General features: G+C 44.8%; 2 protein-coding genes across 2 annotated transcripts; one reads left to right on the top strand and one right to left on the bottom strand.

The window, feature by feature from the left end:
• Positions 1 to 934: 934 nt before the first annotated feature.
• LOC307242673 (XK-related protein 8-like) lies at positions 935 to 7686 on the top strand. The gene is made up of 3 exons (XM_080017209.1): positions 935 to 1434; positions 2889 to 3079; positions 3799 to 7686. The coding sequence occupies exons 1-3, from the start codon at positions 1130 to 1132 to the stop codon at positions 4581 to 4583; spliced, it is 1281 nt and encodes a 426-aa protein (XP_079873335.1). The 5' UTR covers positions 935 to 1129; the 3' UTR covers positions 4584 to 7686.
• A 1364-nt stretch (positions 7687 to 9050) lies between these two features.
• Positions 9051 to 19495, bottom strand: eya3 (EYA transcriptional coactivator and phosphatase 3; the record flags this gene model as incomplete). The annotated part of the gene is made up of 18 exons (XM_080005063.1): positions 9051 to 9131; positions 9310 to 9410; positions 10683 to 10804; positions 11286 to 11400; positions 13317 to 13477; positions 13753 to 13811; positions 14049 to 14138; positions 14264 to 14347; positions 14838 to 15007; positions 15624 to 15804; positions 15889 to 15971; positions 17211 to 17348; positions 17601 to 17710; positions 18400 to 18469; positions 18557 to 18637; positions 18767 to 18861; positions 19119 to 19168; positions 19439 to 19495. The coding sequence occupies 18 exons, from the start codon at positions 19493 to 19495 to the stop codon at positions 9051 to 9053; spliced, it is 1848 nt and encodes a 615-aa protein (XP_079861189.1).
• Between the last annotated feature and the right edge of the window lie 1100 nt (positions 19496 to 20595).

Here is a 20595-nt window from a genome sequence, read left to right as displayed (position 1 = left end):
CGACACATGTGGTGACGCGTACCAGCGCCAGGTGTGCACAGGGCCTCAGTCAACATTGACTTTACACAAGAACAAAAACAACCATGGATAGGTTTTGCTGATGTACTGTTCTGTCATGTGGCCATGGCATCAACCTTTGATATGCGGCAGTTCCTGTAATTTCAATGTTTTCAGGGGCCCTATTTACTATTGGACTCACATCCACACTCCAGAGTACTTCAATATGTAGCTTTGACTCACGTAGTAGGGAAGAGGATTAGGGCCACATGTGAAAAATGACTTTAATGTCAGAATTCTGACTTTAATCTCATGATACTGACTTGAACCTCAGATTTCAGACTTTATTCTAAGAATTCTGACTTTAACCTCAGAATTCTAATATGAATATAATACTTTAATGCACATATCTGTATATACATAAATAGCCTATCCCATATACATAAGTCTATTCCCTTTATTCTATTTTGCATTACCCTTATTTTATTTTATTCTATATATTTTATTTTATTCTATAGTATTCGACTTACTGCATTACGTTTTAGGAATCACTTAGTCAAGTAGAATTTTTTAAGTAGCTATTGTGTTCAGTCTAGAACATATTGTGCGTAATCACAGGGTGCGTTGCATTAACATTTCACTGCATATATGTATGAAAGTATGTACATGTATGTGACCTGAATAAACCTCTCGAATCCTGGATCTTGAATTCTGATTTAAAAGTCAGAACTGAAATACATTTTCCCTAACCCTAAACTACAATCGTTCCTGCAGCGCGGACGGTTCCTCCTCCAAAAAAAAAAAATAATAATAAATTAAAAAAGTTCCTACAACAGTGGAAAAAGTTCCTGCGGCGTGAAGACGCCCCCTCTCGCAGAAAGTTGGTTCTCACTCGCGTCCCAGAAGTTCACGCTTCAAAGTCAGAAGTCAAGCAAAAACAGTCTCACGTGGAAGCTACTCCCCTTCCGTAGACACCCCTCGCTGGGCATGGCCCCTGGGGACGTGACGTGCCGGGCGTCAGCGGAGGAGGGTTGATTTGAAGGTGGGAGTGTGTCTGAGCGCCGGGGCCTGGCCCGCCCGGCGCGGAGCGGAGCAGAGCCGGTGCTGCGGTCGTAGGTGTCGCACCGCGACCATGACGGAGGAGCGGCGCTCCAAGTACTCCCCCGTGGACTTCCTCTTCACCTTCGGGGGTCTGTGCTTCTTCTCGGTGGACATTGTGCTGGACGCGTGCATGGTGGCGGCGTTGGTCCGGGAAGGGGCGTTCGTCCGCCTGGGCCTCCTGCTGCTCTTCCTGGTCGGCTCCTCGGTGCTGGCCCAGCTCTACAGCTGGCTGTGGTACCGCTACGACCAGTACCGCGCCGAGACGCAGGTGGAGCGCTGCCTGGTCCCCGGCGCCTACAAGCTGCTCCACGTCCTCCAGCTGGGAGTCTACGTCAGGTGCTGGAAGTGTTTAAACGTTACTGGCAGAGTAGTAACGGGTTGTTGTTTTTTGTTGTTTTTTTTTAACTTGCCGAACGTCGCTTCGTGGTCGGTCGCTCCGGTCGGTCGGCGTTGATCCCGCCTCCGAGTCGGTGTTCGTGATGGTGCGCGCCCGGACACCGCCACGGCACCCGATGCCGAGCTTGTCCGAGGCGAACCGAAACTCCCTCCGTGCCTCAGGCGCGGCGAGAAATCCAACGGAGTCCTCGTGCTCGCGTGTCCGCGCTTGCTGGGTGTAAAACAAACAAACAAACAAACAAACAAAAAAATAAAGCAGCGTTTGTGTGTGTGTTCCTGATCAGCTGCCCTAAAGGAACCGGTTCTGATCACATTCATAGGACCGCCTGGTCCATAAGCTGCCCTGCCACTGCCCCTAAACGCCGTGGGCCTTGTTTGTTATACACTACAAGCGCTTGAACGTGAACACTATAAATACGGCGAGTGGAACCGAGTGGCCGGTGCCGCCATGTGCGCGCCTTTCCAGTTCTGCAGCGGCCGTAACGAGCGAGTGACGTCAGGTTCCGCAGCGGGCACCGGGAGGAGGAGGCCGGCGCCGCGGGGGGCGCTACGTCGCTGGCCTTCAGCCCTCTCCAGCACGGGATCGCGGTTGGGATTGAAGTGGGAGCTGAGATCTAAAACTTCAAAGTTCAAGAAACTCACCCCCACCCCCTCCCCGGAGCCAGGGTCGGCTTTGTCCCTCCTGGGCCGCTGTAGAAACATGGCGGCGCGACATGGCAGCCTCCGTAGGGAGGGGACCCGCTCCCTGCGTAGATTAAAAAAAAAACCAAAAAACGTCTCATTCCAAGGGGGCGAAAACACGACTATTGTTATTTTCATGGAATTATACACTTATTAAAAAAAAAAGACGTATTGATATTATATTCTATAACAATATTTCCGTGTTCTCCTCCTCCGACTCACGCGACGCTGCCTCGAGGTCGACGGTGACAAGTGTCACAGCTTCGCTCACACCCCCAAAAAAAAGACGGGCAAACGCCCGCGGCGCGCCGGGGCTGAGATAGCGTCGCCGTCGGTGATATTTTGTGACGTATCTCGTGTCCGGTCCGGTTTCCCTTCTTCGGCTGGGTGACCCACGCGCCCGTCTTCACGGTCTTCCGCCTTCTTTCGTGGCCATTTTCTCGGTCCGCCGCCGCCTGTAGCTTCATCTCTTGTCAGTTGCTCACGTGATTGAACTGTAGGAGTAGGCAACAGTGACAATATACAGGTACACTGCAAATAATTTTTTTTTATTTAAGCTATTAATTAGTTCGAATTTTGGAAAATGTCTTGCAATCGATGACCGTCGAATCACCAGGTGGAATGCCCCGTTGCGAGTCAGGGCTCCAGGAGTGTGTTCTTTTCATCCCCGGTTGTCACGGACGGTGGTTAAAACGGTGTACTCACGCGTACAGGTACGCCAGCGTGTTGGAGGTGGCCGTGTGCAGCTTCGCCACCAGGAAGCTGCACTCCGAGGACGTGGCCGTGTACCTGTCCCACGACCTCAGCATGCTGCGGCTGGTGGAGACCTTCTCGGAAAGCGCCCCGCAGCTCGTCCTGATGCTCAGCATCCTGCTGCAGAGCGGCCAGTGGGACACCATCACACGTACGTCCGTTTATAGTCTCAAAGTCGTACTCACACGACGGGCGCCAGAGTTCCACTCGAAACTGCAACGTTTTGTTTTTGGCATCTGGGTTTGCCCTCCTCTTCACTCTTCGGTTCCCTACCCTTTTGATCATATTGATTTGGGGTTGTTTTTTTTCTTGGTCATTTGAGACGGTTGGCACGGCCGACCCCGCCACCAACAGTGGAAACAGCATAATAGTGAAGCACATGCACAATGCAAAATACATTGTGTGGTTGTTTCTTATAAAGTACAGGCTAAATCAAGAATCAAATGATTTTTTTATTTTTTTCTTTAAGAATTTTACAGATTACCGCTTTAATTTGCACCCTGTATTTTGGGAGTAGGAATTTGCTCACTGATACTGGTCTTTGATACGGAATAAATGGTGCGCTGTCAGGAAATTGGACTGAAATCACTGGACCGGTAGCCTAAAATTTGGCTCCAATTCATCAGTTTTGCAAGGTTTCCATCGCGTAGCATCCCATAATTTTAACAAATATAATGATGCACCACTTTTTCCAGCGGTTCCAAATCTCTATTTATTTTCCTATATGTTGCATCTGACCCCTTTTACTGGCCCTTTGGGGGCCACTGTGCTATGTCTATGGCTTTTGGACACTTTAAATGCCGTGCAGACCACTGTGGTGTTCCATCTGGCGTCGTCGTGCTCTCACGTGGCGACTCTTCTCTCCCCCAGTGGCGAAAGCGGCTGGTTCGGCGTCGGCCATCGCCTGCAGCGTGACTCTGTACCACCGCTCCCTGCGCTCCTTCCTCCCCGATAAGGAGCGGCAGCCTCCCCTCTCGTCACTCGTCTACTTCCTCTGGAACCTGCTGCTCATCATGCCCCGCATCGCGGCCATCGCCCTCTTCGCCGCCGTCCTGCCCTGCTACGTCTTCACCCACTTCCTGTGCTCTTGGATTATCCTGGCCTTCTTCGCCTGGCGGTTCAAGACCACCTTCATGGACAGTGCCGCCGGCGAGTGGCTCTTCCGGGCCACCGTGGGCCTCATCTGGTACTTCAGTTGGTTCAGTGTGGTCGACGGGCAGACTAGGTACAAGGCGCTGGCCTACCACGTCTGCATGGGGCTGGATCTGTTGTTGCTCTGCGGGCTCTCGTACTGGCAGACCCCGCCCGCCCATTTAGAGCTGTCGCCGCAGACAGCCATGCTTATTAGTTGTGTCCTCATTTCAGTTTACTTCTTGGGTCTCGTTGTCAGAGTTATATACTATAAATGCTTCCATCCAGAGATGGCCAAGCAGGAGCGTAAAGAGAGCGACGGGGAGGCCGGGTCCCCCGGTGTGACTTTTCGCTCCGTTTGGGAGGACGTTCCGGACAGCGGCCGAACCACGCCGCAAGGCTGGGACAGAGAGTCAGGGGACGTTTACTTCAGCCGGCCCCGCGAACCTGAACCAGAACCAGAACCAGCGCCGAAAAGACTGAACAAAAGAATGAGGAAACTCGCCGAGAACTTCTACTCCTGAACTTCATCGTTTGACACTAAAGTCACGCAAATATGGTAAAAAAAATTTGCTCACCAGCATCATGGCGAATTGTGGAATTAAGAGTTATAATTCTACAACACTGGCCTACAATAAGCTTCCTGTCCACTCTGTCTACAATTAAAATATATATATTTTAAATGTAGTAATTATTTAATGTGTATATTGGATAATGAGCTGGATCCATACAGTGCTACAAACAAATTGTTTCTAGCCACTTATTAACATAATATCATTTATATAGTGAATTGTTCTGTTATACAGCAATGTACAAATCAGTAAAATGTCAAGTTCAACTTCAGATTTTTTTTTGATAATTTATTTACATTGTAATGAGTGTCCAAAGTACATAGGAAAGTCTTACAGGACCAGAAACGGTTTCAGTCCCAAACTGCATTTCAGTCCCATCAGCTTGGTGGATGTAGATAGTGATTAAGTAATGAGATAGTGATGAGTTGACAGTGAACCTCTGCAACAATGCGACGTACCCTCACCGCTGTGATGAGATGAAATATATATATATATTTAAAAAAAGTACAGCATTTGAAAATACTTAAGTCTTTGGCATTGAAGGAGGACAGTCAAAACTAAAGCATACGCCCTCATGACATTGCACGGCCAGTGCTGAGGGCAAGAGTATACATCCAAACAGACATTACATGCAAAAAAAATCAAACATGGTAAACAGACACAAGCTTCTACAGAAATGAGTTGAGAAGTACGAAGCAGTGGACTCCCGTCGTAACCCGGAAACGTTTGTTTGCATGTGGTCAGGGCTCGTTGCGAGGCGGCTTGAACCACCGACCGAACCGCACGAGGGTTTTCAGGCAGCACGTCGTTCTGCAGTCAAACACCCAACGTCTGAGCTGAGAACTTCTACATTTCTCCATCCGATAGTTTTCAACAAGCAATGTAGTAAAAGGTGATTGTCTCTAAGCGATGCAGGCGATTCACAGCAGCGGGGGAGACTGCCTACGTTTTTTGTTTTTTTTTGCCGTTTTTGTAAATTGATTAAACAGCTTTTTTAACTTTCTTAAAAGTTCAAATGTAGAACATTCATTTGGGGCCAGGAGAGTAATCAATCAACAAAATCTGCAATAAAAATCTGTTTTTCTGAATGAGAGGAATCGACCATGCTTCTGTGTCAAACAGAGAATCTACTTTTCCTTTAATACGAGACGTTTCAGACCCTTGATGCCAGTATCAATGCATCCCTAATAGCAGACGTTGCTGCCGTTGAGATGAGGATTTCACACTCTTATAAAACATTATAGGGAATACGATTATTTAGAACCTGCTGCTATATTCACGTCAACTCAGTACTTGACTAGCGAGAGTTGGAGATATTGATATTAGCCGTTTCAAGTCCTTGAACTACAGAAAAAATGGTCACTATAGAGGGTGAATTTATGCTCCAGATAACATTTCATATATTTGAGGAAAAAGGAAAATTAAGTCAAACATTTGGAAATAAACAAACAGGCAGGACAATAGTTTTAACATAACTTACAATAGGCTTCCATAGAAAAAAAAAAAGTATAGTTAAAAAAAAGATAAAACACTTCAGATAATGTAACATATGTTGAAATAACTTTTTTTTTCCCTTTGAGATTATGCGTCCAATAATGGTTAAAAGGCACAATATAAATATGCACGGTCACGCAAGAAAGACAAACAATACACTGGAACAAAAAAAAACAAAAAAAAACAAAACCTAAAAACATTCTTAATGGTCAAGCTGCATGTGTGTTAATGAGAAATTAGGCTCAGTACAATTCAGTCGTATAATCTCACAGACCAGGGACGAGTCCCTTGAAAAGCAGTTAGTGAGCGTTCCACTAACTGCAGATGTATTGCACAGTCCTCCCTCATTTCCCGCCGCGACGCCATTTAGTGACAAAAGTTGTGGGTTGCATCGTGACTGACTGATGACTGACGGTTCGAGTGGTTTACAAGAGCTGTCACGGGGCCGACTCATAACCCCAGATGTATAACTTGATTCAGACGGGCCCCTGTTTTAGAATTTTTTTGGAAAAATTAAAAATTGATAAAAAAAAAAAAAAAAAAAAAGGAATATTTTGGAGTATTTGTGCATAACGCAGCATCAACAGCGTCATGTCAAAGCAATGATACATGCATTAATAAACAAATGATAGCACCAGGGCTTCCGCACGTTCAATCCAAACGACCAACCTTTGGAGGGGTCTGCCCGAGAAAACCTTTTTTTTTTTCCAAACCTTTTAATCCTACGTTCACTCCTTTGCCCACAACTGCGATTGACTCGTCCCTCGGTGGTTTGTGTTTGTGTGCCAGCATTCTGATTTCACTGAAGCTGTGCTCCAATTGTTGGTATGTACAAGTTGAAGTAATATGCATCTCCTCCCCCGTTGTTGTGAAGCACTTTGGTACAAATGTAATGTAACCTGGTTAGTTTTGTTTTTTTGTTTAAGCGCTATATAAATATACTTGAACCTTACATTGACATTACTGCCGACCGTTCTACATGGCAAACAAACCAAACAAGGCTTTTTGGGTTTTTTTCCCCTCAGATTTTGGAATAGTTAACCAATTTCCCCGATTTATTTTGTTTGAATTCCAACGTGCAGGTGATGAACCCGAATAAAATTCTCAGATTCTCCGGCTAACATTGAAGTCGTCCCAAAGCGATCGTTGGTGTTTAAATTCGATCGCTTTACTGTGACATAACTCAATAAAAACAATAAAAAATAAAATTAAAAAAAGTCACAATGTTCACTGAAAAACCAAAAACCAACTTTGGAAAGTTGTCAGCAGTAATGTACAGTATAATATTTGCAATTTGAAGTGAATGGGCTTAATATGGAAAAATACAAGTATGGTCCTTTGAATCTAGTATTTATCCAAAACTAATGCATATCTTTGCATATTGTGACAGCAGGGATGCCATCACCATGGAAACACTGTGCACAAAGAAAACACAAGGACCTCCCCCCTCTTTTAAATAGGTTTCAGCTTCCATTTCTACAGGTTAAACAGTATAGACCACTATTCCAACGCCGAGAACAAAACCGTTGGATCATCTATTTAATACGATATGTAGACCTTGTGTGACTATTCCTTTCCAGCACTTCTCAATGGAAGTCTCCTCGTAGGAATTCAAGGACACTTGGGACTGTGCTCCGAGGAATGGCCGACCCCAACAAAGACACGGCGTTTAATAACCAACGTATGGTTTCAGAGCCGTTTCTGTCCCGACGTGAGTACGTTTCAAAATGCAGGGAGCATTATTTCCATTTGAATGGTCCTAAGTGGTGGGAAAAATAAAAATAACAACAAAAAAATTAAAATAAAAATGATTACGGTGAAGTTGTCAAACTTCCCAGCCACAAGCAGGACGTGGGCAGCGTTCACTCCCGACCCTGCTCGCTTCACCCCAGCGGGACAGAAAGGGGGGCTGCCTTCTGGATCGCCTCGCTTCCTACACAAGTTATAAGGGCTGTAGAAGAGACTTCCTCTTCTCCGAGCAGAGAACCGACCGCGGAAACCATCTGCCGTGACTTGACATAGAGTGCGGCGGTCTGGACAGCTGACTGACCCATGTTTCCACCCCGCCCCCTTTAGATGGAGGAGGTCACGTAGTTACAGGAAAAAAGGTCACGGTGATGTCATGTTCTTTTTGTCAACTTGGTCAAAAAAAAACAAAAAAAAAAAAAAAAAAAAAACAAGATAAAACATGCACTTCTCCTGTCATCTCAGGCTATATCGACAATAAGAAAAATGTCAAAAAACTCAAGTCTTGCACTTAAACGGGGAGAACAACGTCTGTACCTTTAGTCAACAGTTTGCAAGGATAGAGGGGGGGGGGGGAAAAAAGAAGAAAAACTCAGATTTTAAAACTTTTACCTCCCCCGACGGTGATGACTCAACGGTTTGCGTCCAAGAAAAAAACGAAAGAAAAAAAACAAAAAACCAAAGTCACCGCTTTCGAGCTTTGGAAGGAGTGCGATATGACCTCGAACGGGGGCTTTTTTTTTTTTTTTTTTGTTAAAAACAGCGTGATCATAGGTCGACCCTTAACACCAGAGGAAAAGGAAATCCCTGCCCCGCCCGGAGTGAGCGGCGCCGGCGAAGAACCCCGTTCAATCCTTTTTGTGATGGAAATCCAGGGAGGTGAAAGAGAGCTCTGCGGGATGTCGGCATCCACGGAGGCGTGGTGCTTTTCAGAATGAGAAAATAAGAAATAGAGAGCGAGAGAGAGCGAGAGAGAGGTCTTCGTCTTCCCTTCCTGCGTCCCGGTCAGTGCCAGTTTCAGCCTCGGTGCGATGAGCTGCCACAGCCCAGCGAGCTTGCGCATCCGGGTCTTCTTCCCAAAAGTCTGAACCAAAAACCCTCTTCGGTGAGAAGTGTGTGTGTAGTGACGAGGTGGAGGAGGACTTGATGAGACGACCACGTCCCCTCCTCCACCCTCGTCTACAGGAAGTCCAGCTCCAGCGCTTGGTGCAGGGACACCAGGTCTCCGTGGGTGGAGATGCGCCAGAACGGCATGTTGTGCTGCGGAGGCACACAAGTACATTTCACTACACACACACACAAAAAAAACAATCCAATCAAATGATGCAGCCACGCTCTGATATTTTAGTTGATGATTATTAATCATACAAATAACTTCCATTAACAATGCATTTGACTTTTTTTCCACCCCCCCTTTGTGTGTTTGTGGGCGTTTCACCTGTTTCGCCGCAAACTCCTCGTCCCGACCGTCTCCGATGACCACATAGGTCACCTTCTTCCCGAAGCGGGAGACGATCCTCTCGAAGCAGCTCTCCTTCCCTGAGGGGGAACGACAGTTTGACCTTTCACACCGAGCCTCGGCGGGTTCCAGGACTCCACCGCTCCCTTCAAGGGATCGTTTCCCTCCGTCCCTTTCATTTCATTTTTTTTTTTTTATGACTCACACGGATTCATATTCAAGTCCCCACCCGCCCATCGAGGCTGTTTGCCTGATTAGAACTGCTCGAATTTTCGATAAAGTGGTATTATAAATATATATTTATGTGTTTGGTGTCAGGGTGCCCTGTGTACTCTGCTGGGCGGGCGCATGCTCAGGGCGGAGTGGGGAAGCGCACACGCACGCACGCACGCACGCACGCACGCACGCACGCACACTATCAGCTCCGAACACACCCCTGATTACGTCTTCTCCTTTATAGCTCAAACTATCAAAGGAAGCCGGTCAAGAAGGAGAGACGGGAGCGCACAGGGCAGCAGCCGGAAACACACGACATACTACCCATTTTACTTTTCTTCTCTAGGTTTTTAATAATATCTTAATTAAAATTCAGCTTTTATTCGTTTGTTTTTTCTTTTTTTTTTTTTTACAGTGATCAAGAATATAATAAATAAATAAATAAATAACCCTGTTCTGCCCATGGCATTGCATCGTTTCCCGTGTCAATTCCCGCGCGTGTTTTCGTGACAAAACGTTGTTTGGACGCCCCACAGACTTGTTTGTGAAAGATCTCGTCATGTGCGACCCCCCTGTCGCCCATCAGTCACGTAGGGTGCAACCACAAGATGGCAAGACTACCCAGCGCAAGACAGGAAGTTGTGTCGTGTGCCTGTGGCATTAATTAATTATGTTTTGTCAAATACATGTGTGTTCCTATGTTTGCCTCTCGATTCTCCCCCTTTCAGAGAACTAAAAACAAACCAAAACTAAAGTAATAGTTATTAGTCGTGTATTGATCAAATCATGGTGAGGTTGTCCAAAGAGGGGGGCTGGTGCCAGTCGGGTAGAACAGAAATATGTGATCTCGTCGAGCTGCAGGTCGTCCAAAGGACGGAGTTTTTGCGAGCGGTTGTTGATGATTAATAAAGAGTGGCTTTGAAGGTTGAAAATCTGAACTCTGCCTTATATGGCATGGCATAAAAATAGCTTGTGTTGTTTACCCTGGGCTGTATATTTTTTGGCAAAATTAAAATACAACTTTTACAGGATGTTCCACGCAATCCGTCATATTCCATGACTGGAAAAAAAACGACGTTACGAAATTTCAGGTATCTCCGGGGCACGTGGGAACCCTGAGAACGCCGTATACGCACCGATCTTGGTGGCGCTGTAGATGTTCTCGATGGGGAAGACTTCTCCCAGGCCGTAGAGCAGCACCTTGGCCAGCGCCGGAACCAGCTGCGTGGTGGTGACCAGGACGTTCATGCACTTACCCCTAGAGGAAGGATTTTAAGATCCCTTGAGGTTGATCTCATCGTACGTTGCCACAGAGTGTGGGGGCACTTTACAAGCTACCCAGCTTTCCCTGGGTGACTGACTGCAATCGTTGTACAGTGTAATTACACATCCCATGAGTCACATTGTCCTTAAAATCTATAATATGTGCAGAAAACTACCTTTTGATTTACTTTCCTTATTTCATACTCCTGATTTTAAGAAAGTTTTTAAGTCTGCCTTTTTTACCCACAAAACACCTCACAGTTTTTCTGGGCAGAACGGTAAGTACATGTCATGAAATGTAAGCAAATAAGGAGGACACCATCTTGTACAACTTATCTTACTGTACAAATACATTCAAGTCTTTCGCAAAGTTTTGCACAGTTATCCCTCATCAAACACTACAAGGAGAGAGGAGAAAAGAAAAAAAAAAAAAAAAGAAGAAAGAAAATAGCTTCATCAGTGGTGGAGCTGCAGACCTGGACTGGATGAGCAGCAGAGACTTGAGAGCGGTGCTGAGCCAGGCATCCGTGACGTTCTCGATCTCGGACTGAAGCCGCAGAAGCAGATCTCTCTTCATGGGACTCAACAGGCCTGCGGAGCCGGGAGAGAGGACGACGGAAACAACATTATGAGGAGTTGTAAAAAAAATTAAAAAAAAATAAAAATCCGAAACAAAACGGGCAGGGAGAAGGCTAGCGATCAATAACGTTCGCTGGCGGTCCATGAGATCGTCTTGTCTTGGGTGGCTTACACTACAAGTCCGAGAATTCCATCCGCCGCCACTGTTCCCCTCCCAACATCTGGGATTAACCTGGTCTCCTCTCTAAAGCTGGGGCCACATCACGTGATTTCCCCCCCAAATCGTGAACGACAATGAAAAAGATTGAGTCATCTGTCATCTGCAGATTTTCAGTGTCTTCTGCGCACACACACACTCACGTAATAACTGCTGTCTTTGCAGAGCATAAACCTCAAGACGGAGAACGGACGAACAGGTTTTGTGGTACTCCAGCACTCGTGAGAATGTATCTATTAGATATTTGGACACCAAAACAAACATGGATGCCGTACCACCATGCCACTGTGGTCGTTTGTGCGGAAAACCTGCAGCGCTGACATACACTTACAAGACCCCCCTGAGTCTGCCATTATTCCACAAGTCGCTCCTCCATTTCAGAAGTCCACACTCGTTCACTTGCTGCTTTCTTTGGCTCGGTCGTCGGCAGCCACAGAATATCACTGGCTGTTGAAAACTGCCGTTGCCATTTGAGACCGGATTGTATAGAGACCGACCCCGAACACACACGCACACGCACACACTCTAGCTTAAGACTGATCAGTTGATTATTATCACTTGGGTTGGTGGGGATATTTTTTCAAATACAACATCAAAAACACTGAATGGCTGTTTTCTTAAAGAGGAACATTTACGGTCCTTTTGACGCAAGTTAACATATACTTCTCTGAGGTGCCTAAAACATGTCTTTGAATTGTTCTGCTGAAAATACCACTCCGATTATGCATTCAGGCCAACATTTCTCTAACCCATCCTGTTCCAAGCTACCTTTAAATGTAAAAAGTATATGAGCTCTGTGAGCTTGACTTCCGGATTCGGCTGCTCTTTTAACTTTCTCTGATTTCATCTCGTCAGTCCACCAAAATCTGTTTCTGAACAAATATGAGACAAGAAATAAGCAATCCAGTTGCTGAATCTTTACTCATATTAGATCTACAAGGCCTCATTTAAAAGTTTGCTCCAACTATGTTGCCGCTCTGCAGGCTTGTGGGGGACAGTGCGTGCAGGATTTTTTGTTTCATGTAAATGTCAGAAAATAAAATAAGAACATCTACAATAAAAACTCTATATGTTTATTGGTTTTGTTTGGAGAAACGCAGAGTGGGTCACACGCCACAGCTACTCAGATGGAACGCAGTTCTAATTCTACCCAGGCCCAACGTGACGTAGGGTTGGGAGACCAATCTGAACGGCGTGTTTCACCACATGTTTTCTGAAATAGACCGCTCCGCTCACAAAAAAACTGACTGGGTTGTCTTATTTCACACTTTGTGTGTTATTAAGCCCATCAGAGACCAAAATGTATGTGCACAAGTACTGAGATAAGTGAGTTTTTCATAATAGGTGCCCTTTAAAAATGTGCCGGATAAATAAATAAAGGAAAAATATAAAATATGGGACTTTTTCCCGCAGCATCTTTAATACGACCAGAAATGAAAAAAAACATTCACACAAAAATGTGAGCTAAAATTCAGGCATCCCTATCAGGAACTGTGCCTATTTCAGGACCAGAAGTATACATTCAAGTACGATGGTAAAACGTGAAAACATGTTTTGTGTCTGTTTGACTAACACGCCGAATAAACATTGTACTGTTTTTCCTGGCAGCAGAAGCCAAAGGGGGTTTTCTTCCCACGGGGGAAAAAAAAAAAAAAAAAAGTCACATGATACCAAGTGTCTCAAAAACATGTTTGAAACAACACAAACTCACCTCCAACATTGCCTTTGTACCCGTTGTAAATCTCTTTTAGCCGACGGTAGCGAAAGGCCAGTTTGCGCATCCACTCGACGCCTCCCTGGACTCCTGTGGTGGCCCCCGAGCTGCCCCCGCCGCTGGGGCCGCTAAAACCGTCCGCCACAAAGTTGTAATTACTACAAAGAGGGGATGAGAGAGAGTGCAGCAGTGGTTGGTAATCCATTTGGCGCGAAAAACTCCAAAAAAGGTGGTAAGAAGGAAAGATTGAACACGTAACATTGTTCATGACAACACTAAAACCGTTCATTAAAGACATTTTACTGGTAAACCTTAAAGTATGAAGTTGAAAAATAAACTATTTCTATGAAAGCGCTACACAAAACCCAGTCAGATAAACAGGCGCTTTGTCAATGTCAGTGGCTTCACGTGAAAAGCAAAATCGGACACAAACCTGAGCTCCTGCCCGTTGTCATCAGAAGCCACATCTTCGACGTGGACCTGATCACACTCCTTGGAGAAGAGAAGAAAAACAAACAAAAAAAAAAAAAAACGAGATGAGAGAGGGAGAGGGGGGGGGGGGTCACGGCTGACGGTTGTATCCAACCTCGTCTCTCCAAAACTCTAAATATTTTCCGGGTATATACAGATTGTAAAAAAATAAATAAAAATAAAAAAATCGAGCTAAATTGTAAAATAGGTTTAAAATAAATAATCGACAGATGCACGAGCCATTGAACAACATGAGACCTCCAAGTCGTTGAAAAACAGGTGGGAGTCAGCCAGCTCAAATATCAGCTCCTCCATTTGTAAGCCCATGTTCAGCACGGTGGCGGGGTCCTAACAAAGCACAAAAAAAAAAAAAAAAAAAGACAAGGTGAAAAAAAGATTAACAATAATAACAAATCAACCCCGTCTTGGTCATCACTTATTCGTTTAAATGGATTCCATTAAGTGACACAAACCTTGCCGAACTTCTGTGCAAAGGAGCCGGTGAGAAGGGAATGGAATATGATGATGGTTTCATCTAGATCCCACAGAAAGATGCGCTGGAAAACACCACAGGGAAAAAAAATACAAATTTTAAAAAAGGAAGCACTACACTCAATGTAATGCGTAACAGAGCACAAATATTTCCCATCAATTTCACTATCTACGATTTGCAGGGCGGCTTTTTTTTTTTTTTCTGAAAGGTTAGAAGAAATGTCATGACATTTTAACCCTAACTAGATCAATGGAAAAACACAGGACTGATATCAGGAGTCAGAGTACGAGTGCATATAAAATACGCTCGTACATAAACCTAAACAAAACAATTCAGTTGAAACCCCGCTCCCACGTGTGACTGTTTGATGCTACATCCAATTTCCTTTCAACAACAGTGGAAAAAATGACTGTTAATAATAGACACACGGGGCTGTCAAAGTTGAACCTTAGTGTTCAGTGCGTTCCATTTTTAATTTAAAGAAAACCAACACATAAACGTCAGCCACATTCTTATAAACTTGAATTTACTCAGATGAGCGTCGGCAGGTTTACCTCCAGGTCGCTGTCAGCCGGTGAGCTGCTTTCTGATTTTTTGGCTTTCCCCTTTGCTTTCCCGACGGAGTTCCTGCGGCTGGCGTCGTCCACCTCCCGGGCCCCGGTGGGGAGAGCCACGCCTGCAGGAAGGGCAATGCCCGTGGGGAGATTCTCACGTGGGGGAGCATCTAGGCATGGTAGGAGTTATCACAGAGGAGTTTCCATCGGTTTTCAATTGGGAAAAACTGCTCAACTAAAGACAGCACGGATTACCAATTTAAAAAGGATTAATGTCGTAAACCATAAGATTACTTAATGATTATTTATATATATATATATATATATATATATATATATATATATATATATATATATATATATAATATTATTATTTTTAAATGATCACATATTTGATACTTCAAATAACAAATTTGGCATTTTAAAATACAAAGCCGTTCAAAAACATGTGCGCCTCTGTATGCCGTTTCCATTTCTGGCAGTGGAGTCCGCCTTTCCCGGCAAGAAAGCACTAATCAGCACACGATACGTGAATTTAATGAGTTCAGAGAGTTATTAGCAGTGAATTGTTGATACGGATTAACATTCCCAAAAACTAACTTCCGAGAAAAGAAAGTGAGAGCGGGGACAATCTGGTTATTGGAAAAATAAAAACGTAATGTTTCAGTCTCAGATGGAACTCTGGGACTTGAGGTGTAATCCACCCGACACAGACAATGTAATGGATTACCACTTTAACCGTAGTTGACGACCCGCAGCTATTATTAATTCAGCTGTTAGAATCACCTGTGGTGCTGGGCAGCCCGGCCGGCACGGCGCTCTCCGACTTGATGGCTGGATACCCGGCCATGGCCACGTCGGCCCCGTGGCAGTTGCTGCTGGGGAGGCCAGCGGGTGCATAGCTGGGGAGTGGGGCGTAGTACTGGGAAAACTGATTCTGTCCCAGAGAGTTATAGCTGCTGAACTCCTGGGGGGGGGGGGCATACTTTAGTTGGTCTGTTATTTGCATTTGTCTCCTCGTGAAAAGTTTGTCCTTCCTTGCTTCCCCTACCTGATGGACGCCGGTAGCTGTAGGCGTGGTTGTGGCTGTAGCAGGGATGTTAGAGTACACGCTGGATGTGGTGAAACTGGAGCCTGGCAGAGAATTCGTACACGCTTGATAATAAAGGGACAACGGTGGACAGGAAAAAACATCACTGTTTCTGCAGGAGAGAGGAGTGGTGTGGGACCCCAGGGTGAGCCCTGAACAAAGTGAAGCCGCCTTTACACCGAAACGGGCAATGGATCCGCCTGTCGAACGCCCCGCTCTGGTGGCCGTTGGTATCTAGATTTCACATCACAAACTGTTTTCTCTGGTTGCATCTCGAGCTTCGCAGTGCGATACCGAGTAGTTTTCTCAGCAGGACATTTACCACTTTTAACGAATGGAAGGGTTGAAAACTTCCTTTATATAGTGTTCACAAAGAGCGCACAAATGAATGAATACACAATACATAAAATAATAATTCAAATTAATAATTTTAAAGTCCCTGTAAAGTGAGTTCAATGATTTGTTTGCAAACACATAATACAGGTAAGAAAATCATTGCTGAGAACACACGTGAAAAGACTGAACGATGTAGGACCGTTAAATTGTTTCTCACCGTTTTTGTGTTCAATTTTTTTGGGCGGGCCTATATCATGACTCGATGAAGTAGAGCGGTCATACTTGGCATGGCCACTCCTTAACACCGCCCCTAGTAAAGCCACTGTGAGCTCCGATCGGAGGCATTTTTTGGCAACCCCAGTTTTAAGTAACCCGATTAGTTTCATTCACCCACCACTAGCAAACCAACTCATGAGCCCCCCCCCCCCCCTATTTTATTTTATTTATTTAATCATTCAAATTTGGCTGTAAGGTTTGGCGTGACAAACTCACATTTATATTTTCTTTACAGGGACGTATAATTGGTAACATTGATTAATAGAAAGCGATTTACTGGTGGGCAATCACCACTCAACATTAACGCTCACAACATTGTTTATATACATATCTCACTTAGTTTGAGCCCACCTCCAGTAACGCTAGCTTGTTACACTTGGGCATCTCGTCATAGTGTTCGAACAAAAATTTGTCGCAAGAGCTGTCACATTCTCAACACACCTGGACCCTCGGTTGGACACAAAACTCCACATGGCAGAGGGTTGGAGCTTTTTGCGTGCCGTTTCCGACTCTCCACAAGAAATGAACGAGACTTCATGTGAGCAGTTGTTGTTTGCCAGCTTCAGTGTAAAGGCGGCAGGTCAGCGCTGCAGGTTGCTGTTGTTTTTTTTTATTCCCTCGTGTCGTAATCAGATTTAGAAAGCTTTATAGAAGGTGGAGGGGCAGCTTGCCTTGGCTGGGGTATGAGTAGTGCAGCTGGCCTGGCTGGGTTGAGGTATATGCGCTGCTAAAGCTGAGGAACCCGGGCTGGCCAACAGAGGGCGCCTCGGGCAACCCTGTCTCTGCCTTTATGCCTGGCCACATAGCACCTGAAGATAGAGACCGACGGAAGCAGAAAAGGAAAGGAGGATGAGTGGAGGAGGGGGGTCGGGGGAAAGGGAGTTAAATTAGTAAAGCCAATCAAGTTTAGATGTGATTTATGTGTCGGCAGGAATCAAAAGCACTTGAATAGACAGAGCCAAAGCATCACGTGGCCTGAAGCACAGCTGGAGAAGTGCGGCACTGGGTGTTTAGTAAGCAGACAGTGTGAAGAGGAGGGAGGGGAAGGGGGGATGACTAACCGAAGGGCGGGAGGCCATAGGTCTGGCCCGTCTGGGGGAAGGTCGAGTACATGCTGGACTGGGCCAGAGGAGAGAACGCCACCTGGCTGGTGTAGGACGTCACTGTAGGGCTGAGGAAGAAAAGCGAGTCATCCCAACCAGTCACTCATGCAAGATCCCAATGCTTTTCATGTTGGATACCTTCCCGCAGTTTCTATGAATTGCTACCAACTCTAAATTTCAGTATCTCTTTATAAGTTCTGTTAAGTTATTTAACGTGGCAATCCATGAGATTGTCTGTGTTGGGTGGATTACAGTACAAGTTCCATAATGCCATGAAAAACTGCATTGCTTTTTCCAACATTCAGGTTTACCCGTAAAATATTGACTAGGGGAGTGGGCTTTAAAAAAAAAATAAAATAAAAATATATTTTTTTAAATTATTCCTGAATTACTAAACGTTGTTTTAACTGATTTTTTCGGATTTCTCTTTTAGAAATATCACCTTTTTTATTAGTTATAGGCTGGTTCCTGATGCACTGTTCCTGTGTGTTTGCACATATTGCACATTTTATGCATCGGTGACTAACCAAGCTTCATCCATGGGGATTATTAAAGCATTTCTTTCTTTTACTGATGAATCCATCATGTAAGCATATAAATATCATGAGCTTCAGGTAACGTGTTTAGGAATCTATTAATCTATGAAGGTGCCCACAAGTGTTTAAAAGCAAAACAAACAAATACTTAAAATGCAGAGCAACAACAAAGAGACAGGAAATATGTACACAGATATATTCCACACATGCAGGGCACCTACTTGTTTCCTTGGTAAATCTGCGAGGTATATTCAGACGTTGCAGTTGCATCAGACTCTTTGCAGGTCCCGACTGCAGCCACAGCACAAGACAACTTTAATAAGAATTCTGATTTTTTCTGTAGCAAACATGAAAGTGTTTAAAGGGGTTTGGTCATACCAGAATGTGTATACGAGGTCATAGAGTCACCGCATACTTGTGCTGCTCCACTTTGTTGGTCAGGCTGTTCTTGGTTGACCACTATTTAAAAAATAAAAGAAAATAAGTGTATGGTTAAACATCAGCACATTGACATTTCCTTGCACAACTTCTCTCTTGCCCGTGCTCTTTCACAACAACACCCAGTCTTGCACATAGTTTTTCACCAACCTCCATCAATTGGAGCACTGGATAGGGCAGGATAGGAGCCTTTCTGCTCTGCTGAGCCAAGCAGGGCAGGAGAGTTCCCATCTTCCCCAGAATTCCTGGAGGGGAAGCAAAGACAATTAATTAACACTGCTGGTTTACAATACTATGAATATATACAACTTTAAAGAATCACCTGCAAACAAAATACAAGCAAATCAACAGCCGCATATTAAGTAAGTCATTATACAAAAGTATATTCTGACATTTATTTTTCTGTGGTTCCCCATCAATAATTACAGGGTTAAAGAGGTTTTTAAATCAAAGTTTAGTAAAGGATTTCTTAATGGACAAGTAATCAATGAAGAGCACCGACCTTGGTTCTTTCTCAAGCCCATCATCTATCTCAAGTTTGGCTTTCTTTGACTGCAAGCAAGAAAGGTTTTGAAAGTTTTAATGTAGATTAAAAAAAAACTAAAAAAAACAACTTTAGTTTAATGCATGTTTCTGAAAAAATATATACATTTCATTATGACATCAGGTAGATGCCACAACAAGACCCACTGGATTATAGTTGAAAATTAGTACTTTTTCAATGTAATGTCGACTTGTCCTCGCAGCATCACAAAACACATCCACAGATCTAACCACAAGAGGTTTCCATCAAAGGGGAAGCGTCTCGGCATGTGGACTCACCGGCAGCTCGGGAAGCTCCTGCAAGTCGTCCATCTCTACAGCAGAGCGAGCTGCCATGTCCGCACGTTCAGCCTACTGTCCGCACCTGGAGACACCGTCTGGACCCTGTTTTACAACAACCGCAAGAAAACACACACATAGCCACTTTGAGTGGACGAGGGCTCTGCCTTTTGTAGTCTGTTCGTGGCCTCTTACACCCCCCCCGACACACACCCCCTGTACACCTCCTCCGCCCATCGGAGGTGATCGGTATCGAGATGCAGCGGTTGCTCAGCACGGCAGGAAGTGGGGCACCCTGCTCTAATCTCCTGCACAAGTGGCAGGTGAGGCATGTGCGCCACTCATATGTTTACAGTTGGATTAAGGGAGCGTGCCTCCTTACATGTGACCTAACCTACATTCAGCGAAATATACTCTCTCAAAGCATTAGGTGTAAGCTGTTGCCTCAATAGGTGCCCTATGGGATAAGATCTAACCTCATTTTGTCCACCACTGTCTCCACTGTCCTTTCCAGCACAAATGGAAAGACAGAGCATTTATATAACTGGTATAACGTGGCGCATGAGAGAGAAACGGGCCAGATGGCAAATTGAAAAGCATCTCAAAATGACAGGCACTTGTTAATGGCTCACGTTCTGCATCAACAGGGTGCGACCAAAATTGGCTAGGCCACATGAACACACGTGCCAGCTTATGCAAGCTCTCGGACCCAGAAGCAGTACTACCTTTCTTAGAGTTAGCTTAAATCTTAGAAGTCCACATTTAGGCTATGGTCTACCATGAGAAAATAGCATCTTGTAAAAAAAAAAAAAAAAAAGATCTAAATAAGGCACCAAGATTTTTTTTTTTTAATTATCTCTACCATATTAAAGTCCTTGACAGTAAAACCTCCAAATAATCCAAACAAAATCCTCAGACGGCCCATCGAATCTCAGTATCCCTGCTACACAAGTCACTGACACGTTTCGACTCCACAGCAAAGTTGGGGCTGACTTGGCATCGGGGAAAGACAATAATACAAATCAACAAACAACAGAATGGGAATCAAAGCTCTTTCCTCTTTGTTTACCATCAAATACGTGTTGCATGGGAAACAAGGGGCGGGTATTCCATTAAACCAAAACGAATCCATTTTGAACTTAATCCAAGCGATATTC

Source organism: Zeus faber (genome assembly GCF_960531495.2).
Source record: "Zeus faber genome assembly, chromosome: 1".
Taxonomy (NCBI): Eukaryota; Metazoa; Chordata; class Actinopteri; order Zeiformes; family Zeidae; genus Zeus; species Zeus faber.
The sequence above is the reverse complement of the archived record's forward strand: the minus strand, read 5'-3'. Positions and strand labels throughout refer to the sequence as shown.